The 22,500-nt window shown below is 40.8% G+C and overlaps 1 protein-coding gene across 7 annotated transcripts in view; it reads left to right on the top strand.

Annotated features, from left to right (window-relative positions):
* The window catches only part of LOC140737958 (TBC1 domain family member 1-like), a 245,980-nt gene that overhangs the window by 161,978 nt on the left and 61,502 nt on the right, over positions 1–22,500 (top strand). For 5 of the 7 annotated variants that reach the window (XM_073064847.1, XM_073064845.1, XM_073064848.1 and 2 more), the window contains 2 exons: positions 4,436–4,593; positions 20,974–21,012. The exons of 1 other annotated variant lie outside the window; for it this stretch is intronic. In XM_073064847.1, coding sequence (XP_072920948.1) covers positions 4,436–4,593; positions 20,974–21,012 — 197 coding nt within the window. The remainder of the gene's footprint in view (positions 1–4,435; positions 4,594–20,973; positions 21,013–22,500) is intronic. One more of the 7 variants, XM_073064846.1, reaches the window with a different exon arrangement.

Raw genomic sequence — 22,500 nt, 5'->3', positions numbered from 1 at the left:
GCCTCTATCAGAGTTGTTGGTCGCTTCCGTCCAACAGATAGTCTACTCTTCAGGTATCTATGCAGCTACTGAAGGGTTTACAAAAGATGGATACGCTGTCCGGCTATCTGCCCCTCTGGACGTACTTAGTCCACACCCATGATGATCCTGCCTCTGCTGCCTCAGCTACAGTCCTGCTGGTTGACTTGATCTCTCTTCCAGTGAAGACGAGGTCCCACGGCCACAGTAAAGTCAATACAATATTACTCTGTTTATGTCTGAACAGAGGGGCTGGAGTGCAACACCACCTATCAGCTACTTACAGTGCAGTCCTAACATCTCCACCCCAGCGTCTCCACAACAGTTCACACCTCCATTCATGCAACGATAAGACTAATCGTTACCTCTGCCACTCTTAACGACCCTCATGTGATTGCTGTACTTTAAACAATTCAAGAGTTTATTACTTGGAAAACTACCCATCATGGATAGAAGCTGGAGAAGCCTCTCAATGAGTGGTGAAACGTCTTCGAGACAACACAGCAAGTCCAGTTGCCTTTGTTTACAACTGCTTGATTCACACATTCAGTGTTTTAAAAACAGCGTTTTCCCCTTTGCCATCAGATCTCTAAATGGACAATCAACTTAGTGTTTTTATCCTCTTTGCACTACTTATTTAATTTAACTTTGTATATATGTAAATTAATTTACATTTTTTATTACTATGCTTTGCCATGTACTGCTGCCACAAAACAACACTTTTCACGACGTATGTGGTGAAACTAACCCTGATTCTGATTCTTTTCTGTAAACCCCAATGGCCGTCCCTTCAGGTTTGAGAGCGAAGCATTTATGATGTCTGTTGTTAAGTGATAAAAAACCTGTTTCGGAGCCTCTACTTGGAAAGTGATCCTTTACACCTCACGATTAGTATCTTCTTCCTCCATGAAAGGGAAAAGATTTGAATTCAGAAGGGAGAAGCTGAGCAGATAGTTCACACTTAGCTTCAATATTGCCCTTGGTGCTTTATACAGTCTCCACTTTGTATCGTGACTTCAGGCTGGGCCGATCAGTCTAATTGGCTGGTTGACTAGCCATCTGGAAGGTTTGCAGCAACTGAATTTTAAAAATATGCGGACTACTTATGGATGATATTGGTTTATTCTTGCCACCTGTACCAAGGAACAGCGAAAAGCCTGCTTGCATACTGTTCATATAGATCAAACCATTACACAATGCTTTGAGGTAGAAAAAGGTAAAATAATAGCAGTCTAGTGGAGAACTGATGGACAATCGGCACAGTTTTGGAAGTATTTAATACCTTCAATGGCATCATTCCACCATTAGGGGGCTCCACTGTACAGCTTCGGGAGCAGCATATAGACTCAATAGAATAAAATGTCAACAAGCAGCTTGGCTGGAATAGTCAGTGGAGCAACAGCAGAAAGTTAAAGTTTAATTAGGGAAGGAAGAGTTAAGCTGAAGATACAAATGTAGCTGGCAGTCAAGGCAATCCTTATTTATAAGTGTAGCAGTAGAGACAATTCCAATGACAACTAAATAAAACTGCTTGAGAAAGCAGGACACAATTCGGAGTGGTGTCTGACAGCAGTACTATGATGATGAGGACAGTGCATTGTATTGCCCTGGGATGTTGAAAAGCCAGAAAGCCAACTATTTAAAAAGCACTATGATATGAAAGTTGTTGGATGACCTATAAACTTGATGAAAGGGTGAAGATCTTACAAACCATCTGTGTGAATGTAAATGTATTCGAGGGAATCTTGAGGGCAGTGAGATATCATGAAACTCGAGCAGTCTCAGGTTAGTGATAACAAAGTAGTCAAATTTAACATCTGGAATCTGATTGAAGTAATGACTGGGACCCAAGCTTTAAAATGTCAAACTCAAAGGGAAGTTATTAAATTAATAGTTTGGAGGAGGATGTTTATCAATGTTGCAAGGAACATTATGAAAAGCAACTTTAAAAAATGTTTCTGAGATGTGATTTGGTAATGCTAATGGTCCTGAGTAAGTTGAGAAACAGCAATGGCAATGACTTTATTTTAGAAACAATAATACCCTTGTGCTGCACACGTATGGGGCACTGATGTGACTGCCCACTGATTTGGTCTCCATATTTAAAGATCTGTATGTATGGGAGGTAGTGCCAAGGAGGTTCACTAGGGTTGGTTCTTGAAATGAAGAGGCTGCCATATGAAGAAGGTTTGTGCCGCTTGGGTCTATACTCAAAATAGTCCCGAAGGGGTTGATCTTATTGAAGAACTTCTCAGCATCCACACTGTCAATTCCCCGGAGGCGAGAAAGTTTTGCCCTGTTATAGAGATATTTAAATATGGGCGGCTTAGATGCAGAAAAAAAGGGGTCAACCATTTCAGATAGAGATGGAGGAGTAATTTCTTCTGAGGATCGTGATCCTCTGGAATCCTCTTCCCACAGACAGTATTGGATGTATTCATTGCAGAGATTAACAGATACTTACACTGGTTTGAGACCCAGAGTGGATCAGCTATGATCTAGGAGGCCTACTATCTCTGGTTACTTGTGTTCTGTGTCCTTAAGGATGGGAATGGGGGTATGGCTTTTGAAAGCAATGTTTGTTGATAATGAACTCTGTACGGCTGTTGAAGTAGCATACAGAAGTGTCGACTGCCCATCTCCCTGCAGATACTGGGTGACTCGCCGGGATCCTCCGGCTTCTCGTTTGTTGCTCCAGGTTCCAGCATCTACAGTCTCTGTCTGCACTAATGCCAATTTTGCCGAGTTTAGATTCACACAATGCAGTGCAATTGATTTAGCAAGGAAAAAAAAAGAAAACGCTGGAAATCTGAAATAAAAACAAGAAAGCTGGTGATTCTCAGCAGATCGTGAGGAATCTGTGGCGATGGATGCTGAGAGAGTGTTTTCAGTCAAAGGCATTTTCATCAGAGCAGCGTGCCTGCAGATGTTTGACTATGAAACCATTTTAATTATCACTTTATTACCCAGGGCTTTCTGTCATCCTCTGAAATTTTATTTTAAGCTGTATATTAACCAGCTTCTAACTGGAGATGCTTAAACAATACAGCCATGTTGCCAGCATTTTATAGTTAATGGTTCCCTTTCTTTTGTGGGCTTTCCAGTAGTCTGACATAAAGAAAGTAAAATATTCAACTTATTTTTCCCTTCATCTTTGGTTTCTGGAACACAACTTTTGAAAACCCTATGTACCTTCCTGAGAGAGAACCCTTCGCTGGAAATGTCCTTTTAGCTTCCTTGATTTTCTTTGGAAATGATACAATAACTACAAATTCTGTTAAAATCATGCAGTGTGCTCTTGCTTGGACTTTTATTCCAGTTTTGGCCTGCGTCGGTCCCTAACTCCTATGGTTTATCCGATTTGCCTTGTGTCACGGAGTGGGGAATATCCTCATGCGGTGTAAAGGAGTACTGTAGTGGACTTCGATTTGTATGTTTCTTATTTATATATTCTACTGTAAACTGTTCCTTCCTGCACTTGGGCGTGATGGCGTAGTGTTTTGATAACTATGTTGGCTCCATGGGACTGAGAATATTCTCAGCACAGGCCTATATTTGAATAAAAACCCAAACAAAGGAGCCAACAATAGTTATCAGAACTCTATTTCATCATGCCCAAGTGGCAGGAAGGGACCATTTACAGCAGAGTGCCCAAGTAATAATGTGCATGTCAAAGTGCACCACAGTACTCCTTGACCTCACTGGCAAGGCTGACCTATTCTGTGCATTCCTCTTTACCGTTGGCCTGAAGAGGCCAATTCAGCCACACTCCTAGGCCCGCAGTCTCAGGAAAGATTTGATCCCTGAAGGGCTTTGGGTATTAATGCGCCAAGTATTTTTTTTATTACAGCAATCTAGTAGTTTGATTATCAGCTCTGCAGAAACTGGCTTTTCATTCTGAGCTTACTTAATTAGTTGAGTTGCTCAGCATTTGAGGTAGGATTGAAAGTCCTCTATCTGGATCAATAGTCCAGGTCTCTAATTACTAATTTAGCTATTTGATTATGATTAGTAATCTGCATTGATGAGGTGCAGGTGAAGGAAATAAAATATGACGTTTGAGAGACTATTCTTTAACCTTTTACATAGATTTATCTGAAGCAAATCTATTCTTGCAATTCTTTAACTGATTACATCATCTCTTATTTATTATCCAAAAGCAAGATCTTGCGATGATAGAAATGTTTCAATGATGCAATTAAATTTTATGTGCTGATTCTATTCCTGAGTAGTAATTCTGGCTGCCTTAACTGCTCCTGTGTTTTTTAAATTGAATCTTTTTTTATCCCCCCCCTTTCTCAGTTTCCATTCTTGAGTATTGTTAATTGATTGATTTGGGATCTCCTGCTGGAGGTTAGTGAGTTAATCCACGTTGCAGATGGATTACTGAACAGAGTTGAATATTTTCCTACCGCAGTGATTATGACTCCAGGCCGAGCCCATGCAGAGATCCCAGCAGTGGTGGGAGCTTGGTCCGTACGCGGCGACAGTCCTGGCGGCAGCAGATCTTTCTCCGAGTGGCCTCCCCACAAAAAGGATGTGAATCCCCATGCAGACATGATGGCAAAGCACAAGGTCAGTATTGATGATGTAGGTGTCGGCAATCGTCGTAACCTGATGCTTGATGATATTCTCACACCTGTTTAGAAGCAAAATGTCACTGATGCTGGAAATCTGATCAAGAAAAAGAAGAAAACACTGGGTGTATTCAGGCAGCTTCTGTGGAGAGAGAAGCAGAACTGATATTTTTAGATGTTACGTACCCCGTAACTGGGTGTCTGACCAGCAGAGAAAGAAGAATCCGTTGGAGTCTGGTGGTACCAAACTAAAGGCGTTTATTAGTAAACTACACAATACAGTATCAAAAATACAAATATACATATAAAACAAGTTAGCAGTAATAAACCTAGAAGTGTAGGAATAATAATAATCAATAATAAACAAGCTCTATCGATGTCTAGGGGTAAATGAATTGTCATAGGAAAGTATAGAGTTCAGTACATAAATGCTGAGGTAGTTATGGTTGTTGTATTGAAATCGTTGGAGGGAGAGAGCAAGTGAGATGTAACAGCAACAGCTGCGGCAGGCAAACCTTTTGTGGCTTTCTTAATCCGTCGTGTCGTTGTCATTCAGTTATGACCCCTCTGGTCTTCAGCTAGACCGTTCTTCTGTGGTGGATTCATCACTCTGGCATGAGTGGACACACACACAAGTCCCCACTGGCCCTGCTGTAACACTGTGAGTTTTACTGACCGATCTCCTGGTTCGGTCTCCGAAGCCCCCACCTTTCTGTGGGTTCCCAACACTCAGTCAGTGTCCACTGGTGTGTCTGAAGGGTGTCTCTCCAGACCTGTATTTTATCCCTACTAGCGGGGTCTCAGCTATCCATCAGCTCTGAATGACCGTGTCCATCAAATCAGGCCACTCCTGCTATCTCCTGAGGAATGTTAACGAGCAAAGTAAAGTCCTTGTAGTGAAAGGTAAATAATCCAGGAAGAGTCAAAATACAATAAATCAACAGTTTCTCTCCCCCTCTTATCTGTAGCAGATGTTCTTGCCTGTGTTTCATCTCTCTCTCTCTCATGAGCAGCATAGCAACAGCAATAGTTTGTAGTTCTCGGGGGGGGGGGGGGGGTTGGGAATGGTTAACTCTGCACCCCATTGACCATCAGGTCTGTTCATCACTTATAACATAGATCATGGTCTTTCATTAGAATTTGAGAACAACTGTTTTAGGTTGCAGAAGAGGCATTGAGGTGGAAAGAGAAAGGAGGTCGTCTCTGCCATTGCAGATAAACTGACACAATGGTCGCTAATCGAAGGTTAATTGTTGCAATTTGCCGAGAGGGGAATTGGATATAATGATAAGTCTATCAGTCCATAAGTTACAGGAGCAAAATGAGACCACGTGACACATCGGGCCTGCTCCATCGTTCTATCATGCCTGATTTATTATTCCTCTCCACCTCATTCTCCTCCCTTTTTCCTGACTAATGAAGAACCTATCAACCTCCACATTAAATGTACTCAATGGCATGGCTTCTGGCTTCAGTCTTCTGTGGCAATTAATTCCACAGATTCACTACCCTCAAGCTTAAGCTCTTCATCTATGTTCTAAGTGGACATCCCTCTGTTCTGAGGCTGTGACCTGAGGTCCTAGTCTCACCCACTATAGGAAACATCCTCCTCACATCCACTCCATCTAGGCCTTTCAATATTTGATGGGCTTCAATGAGACCCCCCTCCCCTCCACATTCTTCTAGAATCTAGTAAGTACAGGCCCGGGGCCATCAAACACATCTCATGCATTTGCCTTCCTTACCACCAATTTAACCTTCAAGTTGATCTGTGCAAGGACTTCCATGTCCCTTTGCAATTTTGAATTTTCTCCCTATTTAGAAAATGATCGACACCTTTATTCCTTCTACCAAAGTGCATGGTATACAGTTCGCTACACCATATTCCATCTGCCACTTCTTTGCCCATTCTCACAATCTGTCGAAGTCTCTTATTTCCTCAACACTGCCTGCCCCTTCACTTATCTTAGTATTGTCTGTAAATTTAACCACAATGCCATAAATTCCATGATCCAAATCATCGGCATATAAAACGAGAAAAAAGCAGTCTCAATACCGACCCCTGTGGAAAACTAGACATCCGGCTGCCAAGCAGAAAGGGCCATCTCTATTCACATTGTTTGGCTTCTGCCAGTCAATCCATGCAGAATATTTCCTGCAACACCACAGGCTCTTATCTTGATAAGCAGCCTCCTGCGGTACCTTATCAAAGGCTTTCTGGGAATCCAAGTAAACAACATATACTGACTCTCCTTTGTCTATCCTGCCTGCTTGTTATTTCCTCAAAGAGTTCCAATGGATTTGTCAGGCAAAATTTCCCCTTAAGGAAACCATGCTGATTTTGGCCTATTTTATCATGTGCCCCTTCATACCCAAAACCTCATTCTTAATGGATTCCACATTTTCCAACCACTGAAGTCAGGTGAATTGGCCTATAATATCCTTTTCTGCCTCTCTCCCTTAAACAGTGAAGTGACATTTGCAATTTTCCAGTCATCTGGAACTATTCTAGAATCTAATGATTCTTGAAAGATCATTACTAATGTCTCCATAATCTCCTTAGCTACCTCTTTCAGAACCCTGGGGTGTAGTTCATCTGGTCCAGCTGACTCACTTCTGCCCCCGACACACTCGAATAGCCAGAATACTGCTAGTGTCTTCCACAGTGAAGACTGATGTGAAATCCATATTCAGTTCATCTGCCAATTCTTTATCCCCATTACTACCTCTCTAGTATCATTTTCTAGCAATTAAATGTCCACTGTCATCCCTCTTTTAGTCTTCATATGTCTGAAAAATCTTTTGACATCTTCCATTATATTATTGACAAGCTTGCCTTTATATTTCATCTTTTCTCTTTATGGCTTTTCCAGTTGCCTTGTGTTGGTTTTTAAAAGTTTCCCAATCCTCTGACTTCCCACTAATCTTTGCTATATTATATGCCCTCTCTTTTGTTTTTATGCTGTCTTTGACTTACCTTGTCAGCCATAGTTCCCTCATCCTCCCACTAGAATACTATTTAATCTTTGGGACGTATCTATCCTGCTCCTTATGAAACTCCAGCTATTGCTGTTCTGCCATCAACCCTGCTAGTGTCCCCTTTCAATCAACTTTGGCCAGCTCTTCTCTCATGTCTCCATAATTTCCTTTACTCCTCTGGAGTACTGATGCTTCTAACTTTATCTTGTCCTTCTCGAACTCCAAGGTGAATTGTAACATATTATGATCACTGTCTCCTCAGGATTCATTTACCTTAAGCTCCGTTATCAAATCTGGTTCATTATGCAGCATCCAACCCTAAATTGCCTTTCCCCAGTGGGCTCAAACACAAGCTGCTCTAAAAAACCATCTCACTGGCATTCTACAAATTTCCTCTCTTGGGATCCAGCACTAACCTGACTTTCCTAATGTACTTGCATATTGAAATCTTCCATGGCTGTCTTACGATCGCCCTTTTTACATACCTTTTCTATCTCCCATTGTAATTTGTATCCCACTTCCTGGCTACTACTCAGAGGCCTGTATATAACTCTTCATTAGGGTCTTTTTACCCTTGCATTTTATTAACTCTGTCCCCTTAGATTCTACATCCTCAGATCCAATGTCACCTCTTTCTAAGGATTTGATTTCATTATTTACCAACAGAGTCACCTTTCTCCCTCTGCCCACCTGCTTGTCCTTTCAATACAATATGTATCCGTGGGTGTTAAGCTCCCGTATAGTTGTGGAGGGAGTGGCCCAATTGGAAAGGGTGGGGTGGTGGAAGAAGGAGATGGTGTGTTTGTCAGTGACATCACATTGAAGGTGCTACAGACTACGGATGATCCATTGAATGCAAAGGCAGGTGGGGTCTTGGGGAACCATGTCCTTGTTTTGTTTGGGAAGAGAAGGGATGAATGTAGACATGCAATAAACGGGGCATCTGTCGTTGAGTCCTGTCAACAATGCCAGAGAAAACCGCGGTTAACAGAACTAGAAGCCACCTCAAAATACAACACGGAAAATACTGGAGGAAGTCAGCAGGTTCTCAAGCATTTTGTGTGTGTTGCTCTGGATTTCCAGCATCTGCAGAATCTCTTGTGTTTGAACATCTGAGGATTTCTGCTGTGGAAAATGTCATTAGAACAGAATGGACCTTGCTTGATAAACTGGGAGAACGGAAGCTTGATATTAAGAACTGTGCTCACTTGAGATGGAGATGTCACAAAGGGAGAGAAAGGAAAGGGCGCTGAACATTTGGCAGTCACTTTAATTTTTCATCCCTGCCGCTCTCAGTTCAACATCTGTCTTTTGGTTTTATAATACAAGATCAAGAAATATCACCTCAACTTCATGCCAATTATGATGAACAGTTATTGACTTGTAATGTTAATTCCATTTTCCTCTCTCCATTAATGCACTATATTTTCAGCAACAAAGTCATCTTATTTCTCATACAATCAGTATTATGTCCTCATTTCCTTCCATTTGCACCTCTTCCAGACAGACCAGCTGCAATAATGTACCTTCAGCACCTGCTGCTGTCACCTCTCATGTTATTTGGTCTGCCTTGGCCTCCACTTTATCTCTCACACCGCCTTTATTTTCTCCACCCTCCCACCTCCTGTTTAAATAGTAATTTTGCCCAGTTCTAATGAAACACAATTAACTCAGTGTCAGTCAATAAGGAGAGAGGAAGTGTTCGGTCTCTGCAGCAGTTAATTACGTCAGTAAAGGTGGAAAGTTGTAGGTATTATCACAGTCAAAGGGGACTCATTATCTTATCCACTTCCCTCTCAGTAACTTGAGCGAGGTGCAGCACCCTGCGGCATTGCAGCTTACCCCAGAATGAACCGGAGTTTCAATGTCTCTCTTTCCCGTAAACCATCCTGAGGCCGATGTGGTAAGGGGCTCCAGACGAGGATCTATCCAGCGACGTGGCCACAGCCACTTGTGTTTCTTTGTCGAGCTCTTCTGTACAGCGAGGCTTGCACCAAGCGTTCAGTAGGGTGTTTTGTGTCGGTGTGGCCTCTAATTGTCACGTGTACGGAGAAACAGCAAGGGGAACTTCTGTTTGCGTCCCCTCCAGACAGATCATGCCAGACACAACCACACTGAGACAAATGGAACACAGAATGTGGTGTCCCTGTTAGAGAGAGAGTGCAGGCAAACAAAGTACAATGGCATAATGAGGTAGATTGGGAGATCAATTCTGTTTTCAGTAACTTTATCTTTTCAGTCAAGCTGTTGTTTTGGAGTCAGAATTGCCTTTGTTAGCTGTACTGTGTAACTCTATATTTGTGTATTTGTACTACCAATACCGTGCACAATCTGCAGAGGCCAAGTTCAAGAATAATTTAGATCATGCATTTGCATTGTTGGGGTAAGTATTAAAGCTGAATTGACAAGCTAAATTAGCAATCCTGTTAGTGATTTGTGGACTTGTGGACCATGTACACTGATTTTCTTTAATCCATTAAGAGAGAATGGGCTGCCTTCTGGTTAGAGAGGAGATCAGCACCGACTAGACTAGGTAATCTGTAGTATACATTTGGGTTGACAAGTTGATATTGCTAAAAAGAGTCAATGAAGCATTGTCTAGATTATCCTTTGCCCTCACCATCACCCCCACCCCTAGTTTACTTATTGTACCGTCCCATCATTTGTAGCTTGCTGGAGGTCGTGTGGTTTGGGGAGGGATGTTGCTGTTGGTTTAATGATGCATTAGCAATTAATTGTACTAGTAGAGTTTGGACCTGGTTATTAGTTTTGTTTTTTGAACCAAGCTCTTTTATTTGTTAACCAGCATGTGGAGGTAGTATCTAATTCAGAGCAGTGAGATTTATTAAATAGTGCTAATTGGAAAGAAGCCCTTTGACCTAACTCTGACCTGATTGTTGCTCAGCAAGCTAGTTCTATCTGCCTGCATTTGACCCACAGCCTTCTCAACTCATCATCCATGTTTTAAATATTCCCATTGTGCCTATCTGAATCCTACACTTTTATCAAGAGATTAACTAGTTTCCATTTACTTATGCCCAGTCGCCTCTAGGGGAGGTTAAAATATTTCACTAATACCACTCTGTTATGTTGACATCTAGCTGCAACCTCTTCATGTCTTCTCTTCCGATTCCCGATGACTATTCAGGGGGGCCCATCAAACAATGCCATCACCATTCTATTTCTAAGTTCTCAGTGGCCACCTTACTTGATGTCTCCTGTACCTCATAAAGTGGCCCTAAATGTATGTTCCTGGACTTCTGCTGTTTTAGCACAATCTGGCCATTCTCCTTGGAGTTCTCTGGTCAACAAAACATTTTCTTCCACAGAACTGCCACTCCCTGTATGTTTTTTGTTTATCGCACCATCTTTTGTCACACTAGACGCTGTTATGTATTAAAATCCCAGGAGATTGGTTTCTGAGATAATCAAACCGCCTTTTCTGTCGCCAGCAGGCATTCCACGGTCAGTCAGATAGTCATTTCTTCCCCATTCTGATGTTTACCCCGAGCAACAACTGATCCTCTTAACCACGCCTGCATCTTCTTATGCATTAAGTTGCTGCCACATGATTGGCTGGTTAGATATTTGCATGAATGGACAGGTATACCTAATAATGTGGCCACTGAGTGTATATGACCTCACTGGATGATTTTCCCAAGAATATTCTCTCTAAAGAGCATTGACATGTTCTAACCTATCATGTTGTTATGATCTGGTGTGGGTTGGGCAATTTTCCTGGAACTTGGGTTTGGCTTTATGATGACACCACAATGTTACTGCACACGCTATTGAATGCAAGATTATATGTTCAATTTGAAGATGAAAGCCAAACAATTCCCGAATCTACTGCACGTGTTGACATTTTATAGTTGAGTAACTGAAGAGAAACAAGATGGAGTTGTGAAGATTTTTAAATATACCCGTTGACTTGGCCTTCACCACAGTCTGTGGCAGAACATTCCACAGATTCACCACTCCTTAGCTAAAAAGATACATCCTTGCTTCGGTTCTAAAGGGTCGCCCCTCAATTTTGAGGCTATGCCCTCTGGTTCTGGATACCCCACCAGAGAAAATATCCTCTCCAAATCTACCTTACCTAGTCCTTTCAATATTCGGTAGGTTTCAATGAGATCCCCATGCATTCTTCTAAATTCCAGTGAGTACAAGCCCAAAACTGCCTAACGCTCCTCATATCTTAACCCCTTTATTCCCGGAATCATCCTTGTGAACCTCCTCTGGACTCTCTTCAATGGCAGTACATCCTTTCTGAGATATGGGGCCCAAAACTGTTGACAATACTCCCAAGTGCAGCCTGATTAGTGTCTTATAAATTTTCTATATTATCTCATTTTTATATTCTACTCCCCTTGAAATAAATGCTAACATTGCATTTGCTGCATTCACCACAGTCTCAACCTATAAATTAACTTTCTGGGAGTCTTGCATGGGACTCCGAAGTCCCTTTGAACCTTTGATGTTTGAATTTTCTCCCCATTTAGATAATAGTCTGCACTATTTTTTATTTTACCAAAATGCATTATCAAACATTTCTCAACACTGTATTCCATCTGCCGCATCTTTGCCCATTCTTCCAATTTGTTTAGTTCCTGTTGTAATGGCATTGCTTCCACAGCACTACCTACCCCTCCACCTAGCTTCCTATCATCTGTGAACTTTGCTGCAAAACCATCAATTTCACTATCTAAATCATTGACAAACAATGTGAAAAGGTACAGTCCCAATTCTGACCTGTGAGGAATTACCACTAGTCACTGGCAGCCAATCAGAAAAGGCCCCTTTTATTCCCACTCTCTGCCTCCTGCTGTCAGCCATTCCTCTATCCATGCCAGTATCTTTCCTGTAACACCATAGGATTTTATCTTGTTTCGCATGTCACTGGAATTGTAAATTTACATTAAGAAAGGGACAATTGAAAGAAATGACAGTTTTGGTGTAGCAGTTAACATTCCTCAAAAGTAATTCAGCAGTGATGCAGAGAGTAAAGGTGTCTGTCATAAGGTATCACAGTCATAAAAGGAGGTGAGATTGGGGGTGAGATCATGGGGGTGAGATTGCTGGTGGGGGGGGGGGTGTGAATAACATCCAAAGAAGGGAAATTAAGGCTTTGAATTTCCATTGTGGTTCCAGTTTTGGGCAGTATGAGAAAAGCGCTGCAGAAAACCATTAATAGTGATTTCTTTGCACAGGATAACTAATTTCTCCAAAAAAAGTCTTGCATGGAAAATAATGCCCTTTGTTGGCTGTCCAATGTGGAAATTTCCTCAGACTTTCATCAAAGAACTCACTTTAGTAAGCACTTAGGCTATGTCCACGCTAGACTGGATAATTTTGAAAATGCCAGTTTTGTGTAAAAACGATAGGCGTTTTTGAAAGCATTTTTGAAAATACCTCCATCCACATTAAAACGGGTATTTGGGTGAATCTCCTCCTACTGGGCATGCGCAGGACACATCTACAGAAAACAAGCGACATGTTTGGTGTCGAATCTCGCTATGAAAGTGCGCGTTTGTGCAGTTACAGACTAGAAAAACTTAAAAAATAAATTACCAAATGACAGACAGCTGTTGGCTCTCGCACAGGAGGACTTAAAGCTAAAAAAAAAAACAAATACTGGAGCTTATGGAGGCAATCGACAGGGAGTTCACAGACAGTATGACCCGGCTGACGACGAACACTGAAAAACTGACTAACTGTTGCATTAATAAAGCATCTTGTTAAATGTATAAGACATGCCTGCATCAGGGTTATCTTGTATTTCCATACAATGTTACATTAGGCTGTTATACATCTATTGTCAGAGAAGTACTTGAATAAATAGGTGAACCACCTTCATACGAGCAAGGACAGAAAACAGGGCAAAGTGAGTATACTATTTATTCAGTAAGTTATGGGTCAAAGTATTTGGTGAGTACATTTCTAACTCTTCTGGCTTCAGTCTCGTTGCTGTCTGTTCTGAAATTGTTAGGTTGTGTGGGGGTTGCGTTCAAGAAAACAATGAAGTGCTGTGCTGCCGCCACCATCTGTTCCGGCACGTCATGACAGAGTTTTTAGAAATCTCCGGTTACCCCGTCCGCACTACTCTGCCCAATCGGCATTTTCAAATTTACACACGCTGGAGGGTGTTTTAGAAAAGCTCTGTTTTTGGGGGAGGAAAACGCCGTTTCAGTGTGGACAGAGGGTCAAAACGAAGAGAAAAAGCTTCGGTTACGGATTTATGCAGTCTAGTGTGTCTCAGGATTGTTGAAAAGTACATTTCATCATAGGCAAAGTCCATGAAGTTAAATATTTTTCTGCCCATTTCAGACAGCAGGTATTAGCTCAAAATTACCTCAGTTTCTTAAACCTACCCTTAACTCTGAGCAAGTCCTCCAACATAAATTCCCCAATCTTACTAAAAACCTAAAAGCATCCGAGAGCCTCCCTGATTTGAGTGATAAAAGCATTTTAACACCTGTGTAACCACAGACATCCCTCCCCTTAACCCCCACCCCCCCCACCAGCTTGAGCTAGCTGCCAAAGAGCTTGAAAGATTGTGAATGTCTCTGACATTTCATAATTCACTATTGTTTTGCAGGCTCAGCGGGCTGAGTGCCCTCCTTCTGTGCCAACTCGTGGGGGAAACCCATTCCCCCATCATACATGCACACACAGACCCATACTATGTGTAACTTGCAATGCCCCATCAGCCTAACAATTAGTATGCGTTGGGATGTGTGAGGTAACCGCATTACCTGGGAGGAAATCCACACCACATTCACTAGAGGGCCTTCCATACAGACAACGCCTGAAGTCAGAATAGAACCTGGGTTGGTGGAACTCCAAGACATCGGTGTACCTGCTCTGCCACGGTGCTGCTCAGTGTTATTATGGGTATGCAATCACTATTTAAAAGAAAATCATAGTATTAAATTATTATATTGAAAGTATTAATTAAAACACATGTTAGAAAACAGTTAAAAGCAGGAATATTGTTATTTAATGGAATTAAGTTATCTGCAACTTATCCAACCCTTAACAACTTCTGGGACTTCCAGCGGGGTCCAGGTGTCAATTTTTACCTGAAGTTTTGATGGCGAACTCTGCCATCTCTGAAATTCTTATTCTCTGGTCTTACTCAATGGCTTCCTTCTCCAGGCGGTCCCAAAAACCGCTGGCCTGGCACAGCGGTCTTGTGCCGTCAAATTCAATCCTGTGGTCATTGTGAATGTGACGTTCTGCCACCGCTGATTTCTCTGGGTAACCCAAATGGATACACCTCCTACCTTCCTTGATGCGGCTTTCCACCGTGCGCCCGGAAGCAAAGACAAAGATCTCATTCTGAGTAAGAAAATGAAAATGATTTTAAACGAGGTAGAACAGCAGAAACCTGATGGGTTGAGGACTATCCAAATTAGGAAGGACTGGTGGCAGGAGTTCAGTTTATATACAAACTGAACTCGATGTGTCTAGGCATCATCCCAGATGAAGATGGTGGAGATTTTCTCAAAATGGCGGTTAAAATTGATACCTGGACCCAACTGGAAGCCCGAGAAAAGTTTATGTGTCATATACACTGGGGAAGCACTAGATCCTTTACCCAGCTCTGTTTCTTCGTAGTGATTTGAGCTGCAGAACAGGCCTGACTGGATGCAGTTTGAACAGGTATTTTCTCCAGAAGTGCAGGGAAATTGCAGCAGGCCATGCTCCAACTCTGAACCTCATAATCCTTCAAGTAGTGTCATGGCATCCTTCACGTCCATCAGAGGATGGGCCACAGCTGAACAGCTCAATTGAAGGCAGCATCTCTGTCAGCATAGGATTCCCTCCCTGCTCCACCAGAGTGTCTGCCCAGGCTTTTTGAGCTTAAATCTCCGGAGTCAGACTTGACCTCTGGCCCAGATGTCCAAAGCTGTGGAAATGTAGTTATTAATATTTAAGTTGGCTGCCCTATAATATGTAATATTAGTAGTTTTCCGGAGAATAATCAATGGAAATAAAATTTGATAACCTATAAAAGGTACAAGGAGAAATCAAGTACCCATGAAGCAATATTTGTAAAGAAAGGATAATTGTTGCCAAAGCACAGTGTTTTATTGTTTTGGTTATTGGTCTATGTAACATATGCTCTGCAATGCTGTTTTATTGTTTGATAAGCTGAAGATTTATAAATGGATATGCTTAAGAACTTTTTTAAAAAAAAATAACTACAACCTTAAGGACCAGCGCTGGAATGTTGTGCCGAGAAGGCTCAAATGTAATAACATGTCACTCCTTGAAACAAAAGGACTTTACCCTGTTTACTTGCTTTCAGTTTAGATTGCTCTGTGGTTTACAAGGTGCACTCCACCCCATATAAATTATAATATGCCTGCTTCAGTTTCTCTGTGTGTGCTTCCCTCCATCTTACAAATCTCCCTAGTTCTTCCGACCGTGCAGCTATCTTTGGGCTGGTTACAGTCTGTGTGTAGCTGTTCACATCAACATAGTTTTCCTTTTTACAAAGGTGTTCCGGATAAAGAAGACTTTAGTTTGAATCAATATAACTAATTGTAGCAGTGATCTTTGGTGAGCTGTAGTTACCGGTAGTTTTTTGTAATGCTAAGTGCGAATACTTCACGACCAGAAAAGTGATCAAAAAATAATGACAATTGATGGGAAACTGGGCCCTTGTGTCTTGGATGCTAAGGTGTCAAAACATCAAATATAGAATATTTTAGTCCAGTTATGAATGAGAATGCATTTCTCAATGGCATAACCGTAGCCATACAACTGGTCCATATGGGTTAAAATTCCCGTCTGAGCTATTCCTATTTGTCCTTCAGTTCACTTCATTGATGGTGTTGTATCACCTGTGAACTCAGCCAATAAATTGGGTTAAGATATGAGATTGTTGTAAGTGTTTTTACATTAAAGCTTCATTTAGCTATAGGTTATGCCAGAGCAACCCTTAATATGCAGCTTACGATGCAAACTTCAGGTAGTGAGTGTTTACTTGGAATAGCTTTTGTAGTTTAATTACTGGCATAGTTCTTAAAACGTAACAATTTTAAGAATTAGTCTTAAAGCGGTGTATAAATTGGGAACTTTGAAGATTGATGTGGATTTTTTTTTAGACTAAATTGACTTTGAAACAGAAAGAAATTTAAAGTGGATGGAAGAAGGCAAAGAAAGCCTGGCTAGTATGCTTCTGCAAGGAGTTGTTTTGGATACTTCTGTACTGGATTCTGGCTACTGTTTTGTTGTTTTTGAGCGGTTTGATCGGGGAGATTGATACGGACTGGGACACTTGAGGGAAAAGTGGCTCCACATGCAACCTGCAGGTGGGCTAGTGGCACAGTGCTGAAGTGAACTAAACTGAATTCTCCTGGGCACCTCGTTTAATGTTCGATGTTCGTTTGCTTGCATTTTGCCGTTTGTGCAATTTGTTCTTTTTTCACATTTTAATGTTTTCTTGAACAGGTTCCAAGGTGTTTCTTTGGTTTGTGGCTGACTGTGGGAGAACGAATCTCAGAGTTATATTCTGTGTATATACCTTGATAATAATTGCACTTTGAATAGTATTCTTATGAATAATCATCAGTTATATTGACTAAATATAATACCAAGCTTGTTTATCAGTGTGAATTCAGAAATGCTATTTTAAGTAGCACGATTTTCTATTTGACTCTGGTATCAAAACATGTGATTCAAATCCTTTCTCTATTAGTGTTATAATTCACAACTGATTTTTTTCTTGCATCTTAATTGCTTTAGGAATAAAATTTTGAAGTATTTGCCACTGTGTGACACAACTTTCCCTTGAATATCAGAGAATTTGTCTTTTTACACCTGAACACACCCACCTCCCCATAAAGTTAAATAATTGTGCACTTTTCTTTGCAAATTTTTCAATTTTCATATTTTCATCTAGTTAGTTATGTCTCAACCTGTAAAATTTGACTTTCCCCTCTGTCATTCCAGCAAGAATGGGGCAGTGCAGCATGAAACCACATTAGATCCATGGAAAAAGATTACTTACTGAATTCAGAAACTGTTGAACAAGATCTAATGAATTATTCTCCACAGTGTGAAAGGAACAATGATAATTTTCTAAAATAGGGTAGTGTGTGGGCAATGTGCTAGATACAGGCACTTTGGCTCAGTGAGTCCCAGTGATGTTGAGTCCACTTCAAGCTTTATCCTTCCAGGTGGTAGAGGTCATGGTATTGGAGTTACTGAGCGAGTAATACCACTGCCTTTTTGTAAGTGATGCACACTACAGCCAGGGAGAATGAATGCTTCAGGAGATGAATAGAAGATCTGTCCTTTTTCTCAAGTATTCACAGAACTGCACTCATCCAGACAGGTTAACGATATCCCAGCAAACTGCTGACTTGGGTCTTGTTTAGCTGTCCTACCTTGTTTTTGCCTAACTTTTGTTACTTCATTTCATTTAAATACAATTTAAAGAGCAAGCCTGAATTTAACCAACGTGTTGACCATTGCATGAATAGCAGTGAACGCTGGATTGTTTTTAAATGAAGGAAGGAAATACTGAAGAATGTCGAATAAGAATTTAAAAAGGACCTGTTTAAGGATGTTTATTTTTTGTGCTTTTTATTAATCCTCTAATCTTCTGTACCCCACCCCACTCCACTAAAACCAAAGGAAGTGGCACCGTGCCTCATGATTCACCATCATGGTTAAGTGGTGTTTCAATATACAAAATGAAATTAATTACATTTAATATGTAATTGTGGGTACTTTGTAACACGTGGCCCACTTAGGGAGTTTTTGTTCACTTTGGTTCGACGTTTCAGTGAAAAATCCATTTGATATAATTGTTCTACTTCGATGTATTAATTTATACAGTCAGGATAGTCAAACAACTTTAGAGTTGTCCAGAGGAGAAGTTTATGAGAGTAGATAAAATTTGGGTATGTCTAATGACTCCTTGTTTTGCAAAAGCATGTGATGTGATATAGCAAGATCTGAAATTGCCTGTTTGCCATCCTTTTGAAGAGCTGTCTTTCTTGTGAGCGTGCACTCAGCTGTGGTTCAAGGGTGTGCGAGGTAGTCAAGAGGGCTGTACTCTTTGTAGGTGTTAGCTCCTTATCCTGCCTCTCAGTTTACAGAACCTCCCAGTTAAGTGTGAAATTATTTTGTTTCAAAGTGGTGTTAGCTGAATTGTTTTTGAGTGCCTAACATTTTATCTGCATTTCATTTAACCGTGCTCTACAAGTGTGAAACATTTTGAATAGTGTTGAATGTGGAAAACATTGCAACCTTGACCTATTTTTTTTTAATTTTTGAAATGTGAATTGAAGTGCCATGTTTGTCTTATTGTGTGTTTCTGATCATATAAAATAGATTTGCTTACAATTTGTAACAGATACATTTATCTACATATATAGTAACAGTCACAAATATGAATTTTTTTTCATTTTACTCTCCCATCAATGTTGCTGAAAGAAAATACTGTTATTATTACCTTGCTTTTTGTGGGTGCCTGCAAACTGGCCACCGACTTCTACTGTACCACAATAACAATCCTTCTGAAGTACGGCGTTGATTGTAAAAGGCTTTGAGGTGGCATGAGATTATGCAAAGCAATGTAGAAATACAGGTCTTTTCTCTTTTGAAAAAGCCAAATATTCACAGAAGCTGGAAATCTGAAGCAAAAACAAAGAGCTGGAAACACTTAGCGGTTTAGACAGTATTTGTGGAAAGTGAAGTACGGTAGATTTAACAACTAAGGTTGAATATCCTTCTGCCTTTCTGTTTGACCTCTTGAGTGTTTCCAATATATTTTGATATTTATCTTTGTTTACCACTGAAGCAAATAATTTGTGACTATTGTGCAGCGCATTATCATTTTATTTTACGTTTAGGATTTAAATAATCTTTACCTGACTTTTGTTTCCCAGTATTAAGGGCAGTTTTCAGATTAAAGGCCAGTTTATTCGTCAGTACTTTCCAGATGAATTTAGGGTTTTATAGCTACAGATAAACTGTATTGAAACGTTAATTGTACGACATCTGCATTTGCCGGATTGTTGATTTCTCCTTGATTTAGAGTTTGCCTGCCCAACCAGCTCTATACCTCATAATTCCAATTAATATAATCAAAGCTTATAATTTATATTTACATTTTTCTGCAGTGTGTTTGCATTCCATGCATTTTGAGGTAGGGAATGTTTACTAAGATGATGTTTGCTGAGATGGGTGGATCCAATTGTGTTGGCACATGAACCTAGCACGAAGCGTGTAATTATATACTAAAAAAAACTGGAAAGGTTTCAGTTCTGTTTCTTGGAAAAGGCATTGCATGCTCATTTGATATTTAACACCCCTTTGTTATTGAGGGCTGCTGTCGGTCAGAGTTGTGCATCCTAGCTGTCGATACACAAGTGCGGGCAGTGCGATATGGAGAGCAAGCTGTTGCCCCATGTAGCAAGCTCCACGCATCTGATAAACCCAAGGGAACGGCAGAGACCAACACAGTTTGGCACCAGCAGCATCACACAAGTTGCCAGTCAGCACTGAACTCAATGTAGGACTGCCTTAGGGACTCCAGCTCCAGATTTTCCCTCGCGGTTTACTCCTGAACCCTTCCCCGTGAGTGGGTAAAGCCACAAGGTACCGGAGGTTTGAGATCGGAGCTTTCCTTCTCCGAGATCACCTGCCAATCATCTGCCCGAAGCGACTGGTTTTAAGATGCAAATAAACCGTTTGCCCTGACTCCTGTCGGTAGAAACAGTTCCGCCGGGCTTAGTGGAATGGGATTTTGTACCCCATTCCTTTTTCAAGCTGCCGCCTTCACTTATTCTGCTGCCTTCACATATTTCTGTAAATATATTTGCCCCTTCTCCTGTTAGTAGAAACTGTTCTGCCGGCCTTAGTAGCTGAGCTACACGTGAAGGCCAGGAGCTGGACTTGGTTGTCAGAGGCTATTTGAGACATGTGTTAAGTGAACAGGATAAAATGTTGTGAAAAGGAAGATTCGAACATGGAAAGCTCAGGTGGAGACATGATTCAATGATACCACCATTCACCTGTGATTGCAACTGTGTATTTATTTTATGAAGTTACCAGGAAAATATTGTTTGTAAATCACTCACATTTGAGCCCAATGGTTACTTGCACTTCTGTCATTAATCTTATTTTCTTAGTGAAATCCATAAAGGCTTTGAACGCCTCTCTCACATAGAAAACTGAAGATCAGTTCAGTTATTCCGACAATTGAAAATAACTTAATTTCAGTACCATTCTAGTGAGTCCCTTCTGTTTGCTTTCTAAGGTCTAGATGTACTTCTCAAATGTCAAGCCTGGTAATGGACAGTGCTACAGCTTAACCCGATGTTCTATAAACATTAACCATAATTTCCTTACTTTTGTACCCAATCCCTCTTTCAAGCTGCCTTCTTCACCTATCCTGATGCCTTCAAATATTTCTGTAAGTAAATTTCTGTTTTTCATCCTCTTTAAAATTGTATCATTTTCATTTGTATTGCCTTTTGTCTTTCCTCTGAAAGATGCGCCATATGTATCTCTGAACAAAGTCTGTATATTCTCCCCATGGAATGAATGGGTTTTTCTGGATGCTCCACAGTCCAAAGACGTATTGGTTAATTGGTCGTTGTAAATTATCCTCTGATTGGGCTAGGGTTAAACTAATGGGTTGCTGGAGGGCCGGAAGGGCCTATTCCACACTATATCTCCAAATAAATATATAAAACGATCATAAATAACTTCACTCACCTCAACACTGAACTGATTCCACAACCAATGGACGCACTTTCAAGGACTCTGCAACTTACCTTCTCAATATTATTTTTTTTGTTTTTTACTGTATTTGTACAGTTTGTCATCTCTTGCAAATTCGTTGTTTGTCAGTCTTTGTAGTTTTCATGGATTCTGATGTCGTTCTTTGTTTTACCATGAATGCCTCCAAGAAAATAAACCTTGGGATAATAAATTGTAAAGCAATTTTCTGATATTTAAAAGCAGTGAATTAAAAGTAAATAATTGAAATGTATTAACATTTTCAATAAGCTTTACGACCAATTAAAACATCTTGCGGTATTGTCAAATCAATAGAGTTTTGAATCTGCGTACAAATCAGAAGCCTTGGACCCTACTCTGGTATGGAAACTGAGTGGTAGTTTCCCAGTGTAATATTGGGGAGTTCCAACAAGACTGGTCTGCATCAGTGACCTCCATGTAGAATGCATCAGAACAGTTTATGCAGTAACTTTGCAATGAGATTTACAACTTGTATGGGATTAGCTAGAATGCCCCCCCCCCCCCCCCCCCCACCCCCGGTTGGAAGAGAACCACAAGCCACAAGCAGCAGGATTCTCCACCAGTTCCCACCTGAGCTGATGCTGAATTTCAGTTACGCCTGATACTGAAGTCTGTAGATGGCGGTGTTGTCAACCTTGAAGAAGTGAAGGCCCAGCATCCCACGCAAGTTCAGTGCCGAGTCGGTGCCTTTCAGCTTTATGTCCAGTTTTAAATGAGCAAACAAGAATCTGGTCCCATGTGCAGGCCTTCAGGCATGTTGTGTAATAAGCCTGGTGGTGGTTTCTGTATCATAGTATGTTGAAATATTCTGATTGGGTAATGATAGAAGAGAACAGCAGTCCGATAATTACAAATAATGTGTGACATTCAGAGGAAAGCAAGGTTACAATATTTTGAATACAATATGAAGCTGGAAATCGAAAATAAGCACATTTGAATTTGTAATGTTATGCTTTCCACTAAATGTTAAGCATAATTTATAATCATTGCACTCTCACAGCTTATTACCGTTTGGACTGACTTGGAAGAAAGCAAATACTCTTAGTTCTTGACATGAATTAAGTAGAAAACAAATGAATGACAGCTCTTCATGGAATTTTAAAAGTAGAAATACTCTTCTGAAGTCCTGATTGTACCA

This window comes from Hemitrygon akajei, chromosome 13, assembly GCF_048418815.1.
Source record: "Hemitrygon akajei chromosome 13, sHemAka1.3, whole genome shotgun sequence".
Lineage (NCBI taxonomy): Eukaryota > Metazoa > Chordata > Chondrichthyes > Myliobatiformes > Dasyatidae > Hemitrygon > Hemitrygon akajei.
The sequence above is the reverse complement of the archived record's forward strand: the minus strand, read 5'-3'. Positions and strand labels throughout refer to the sequence as shown.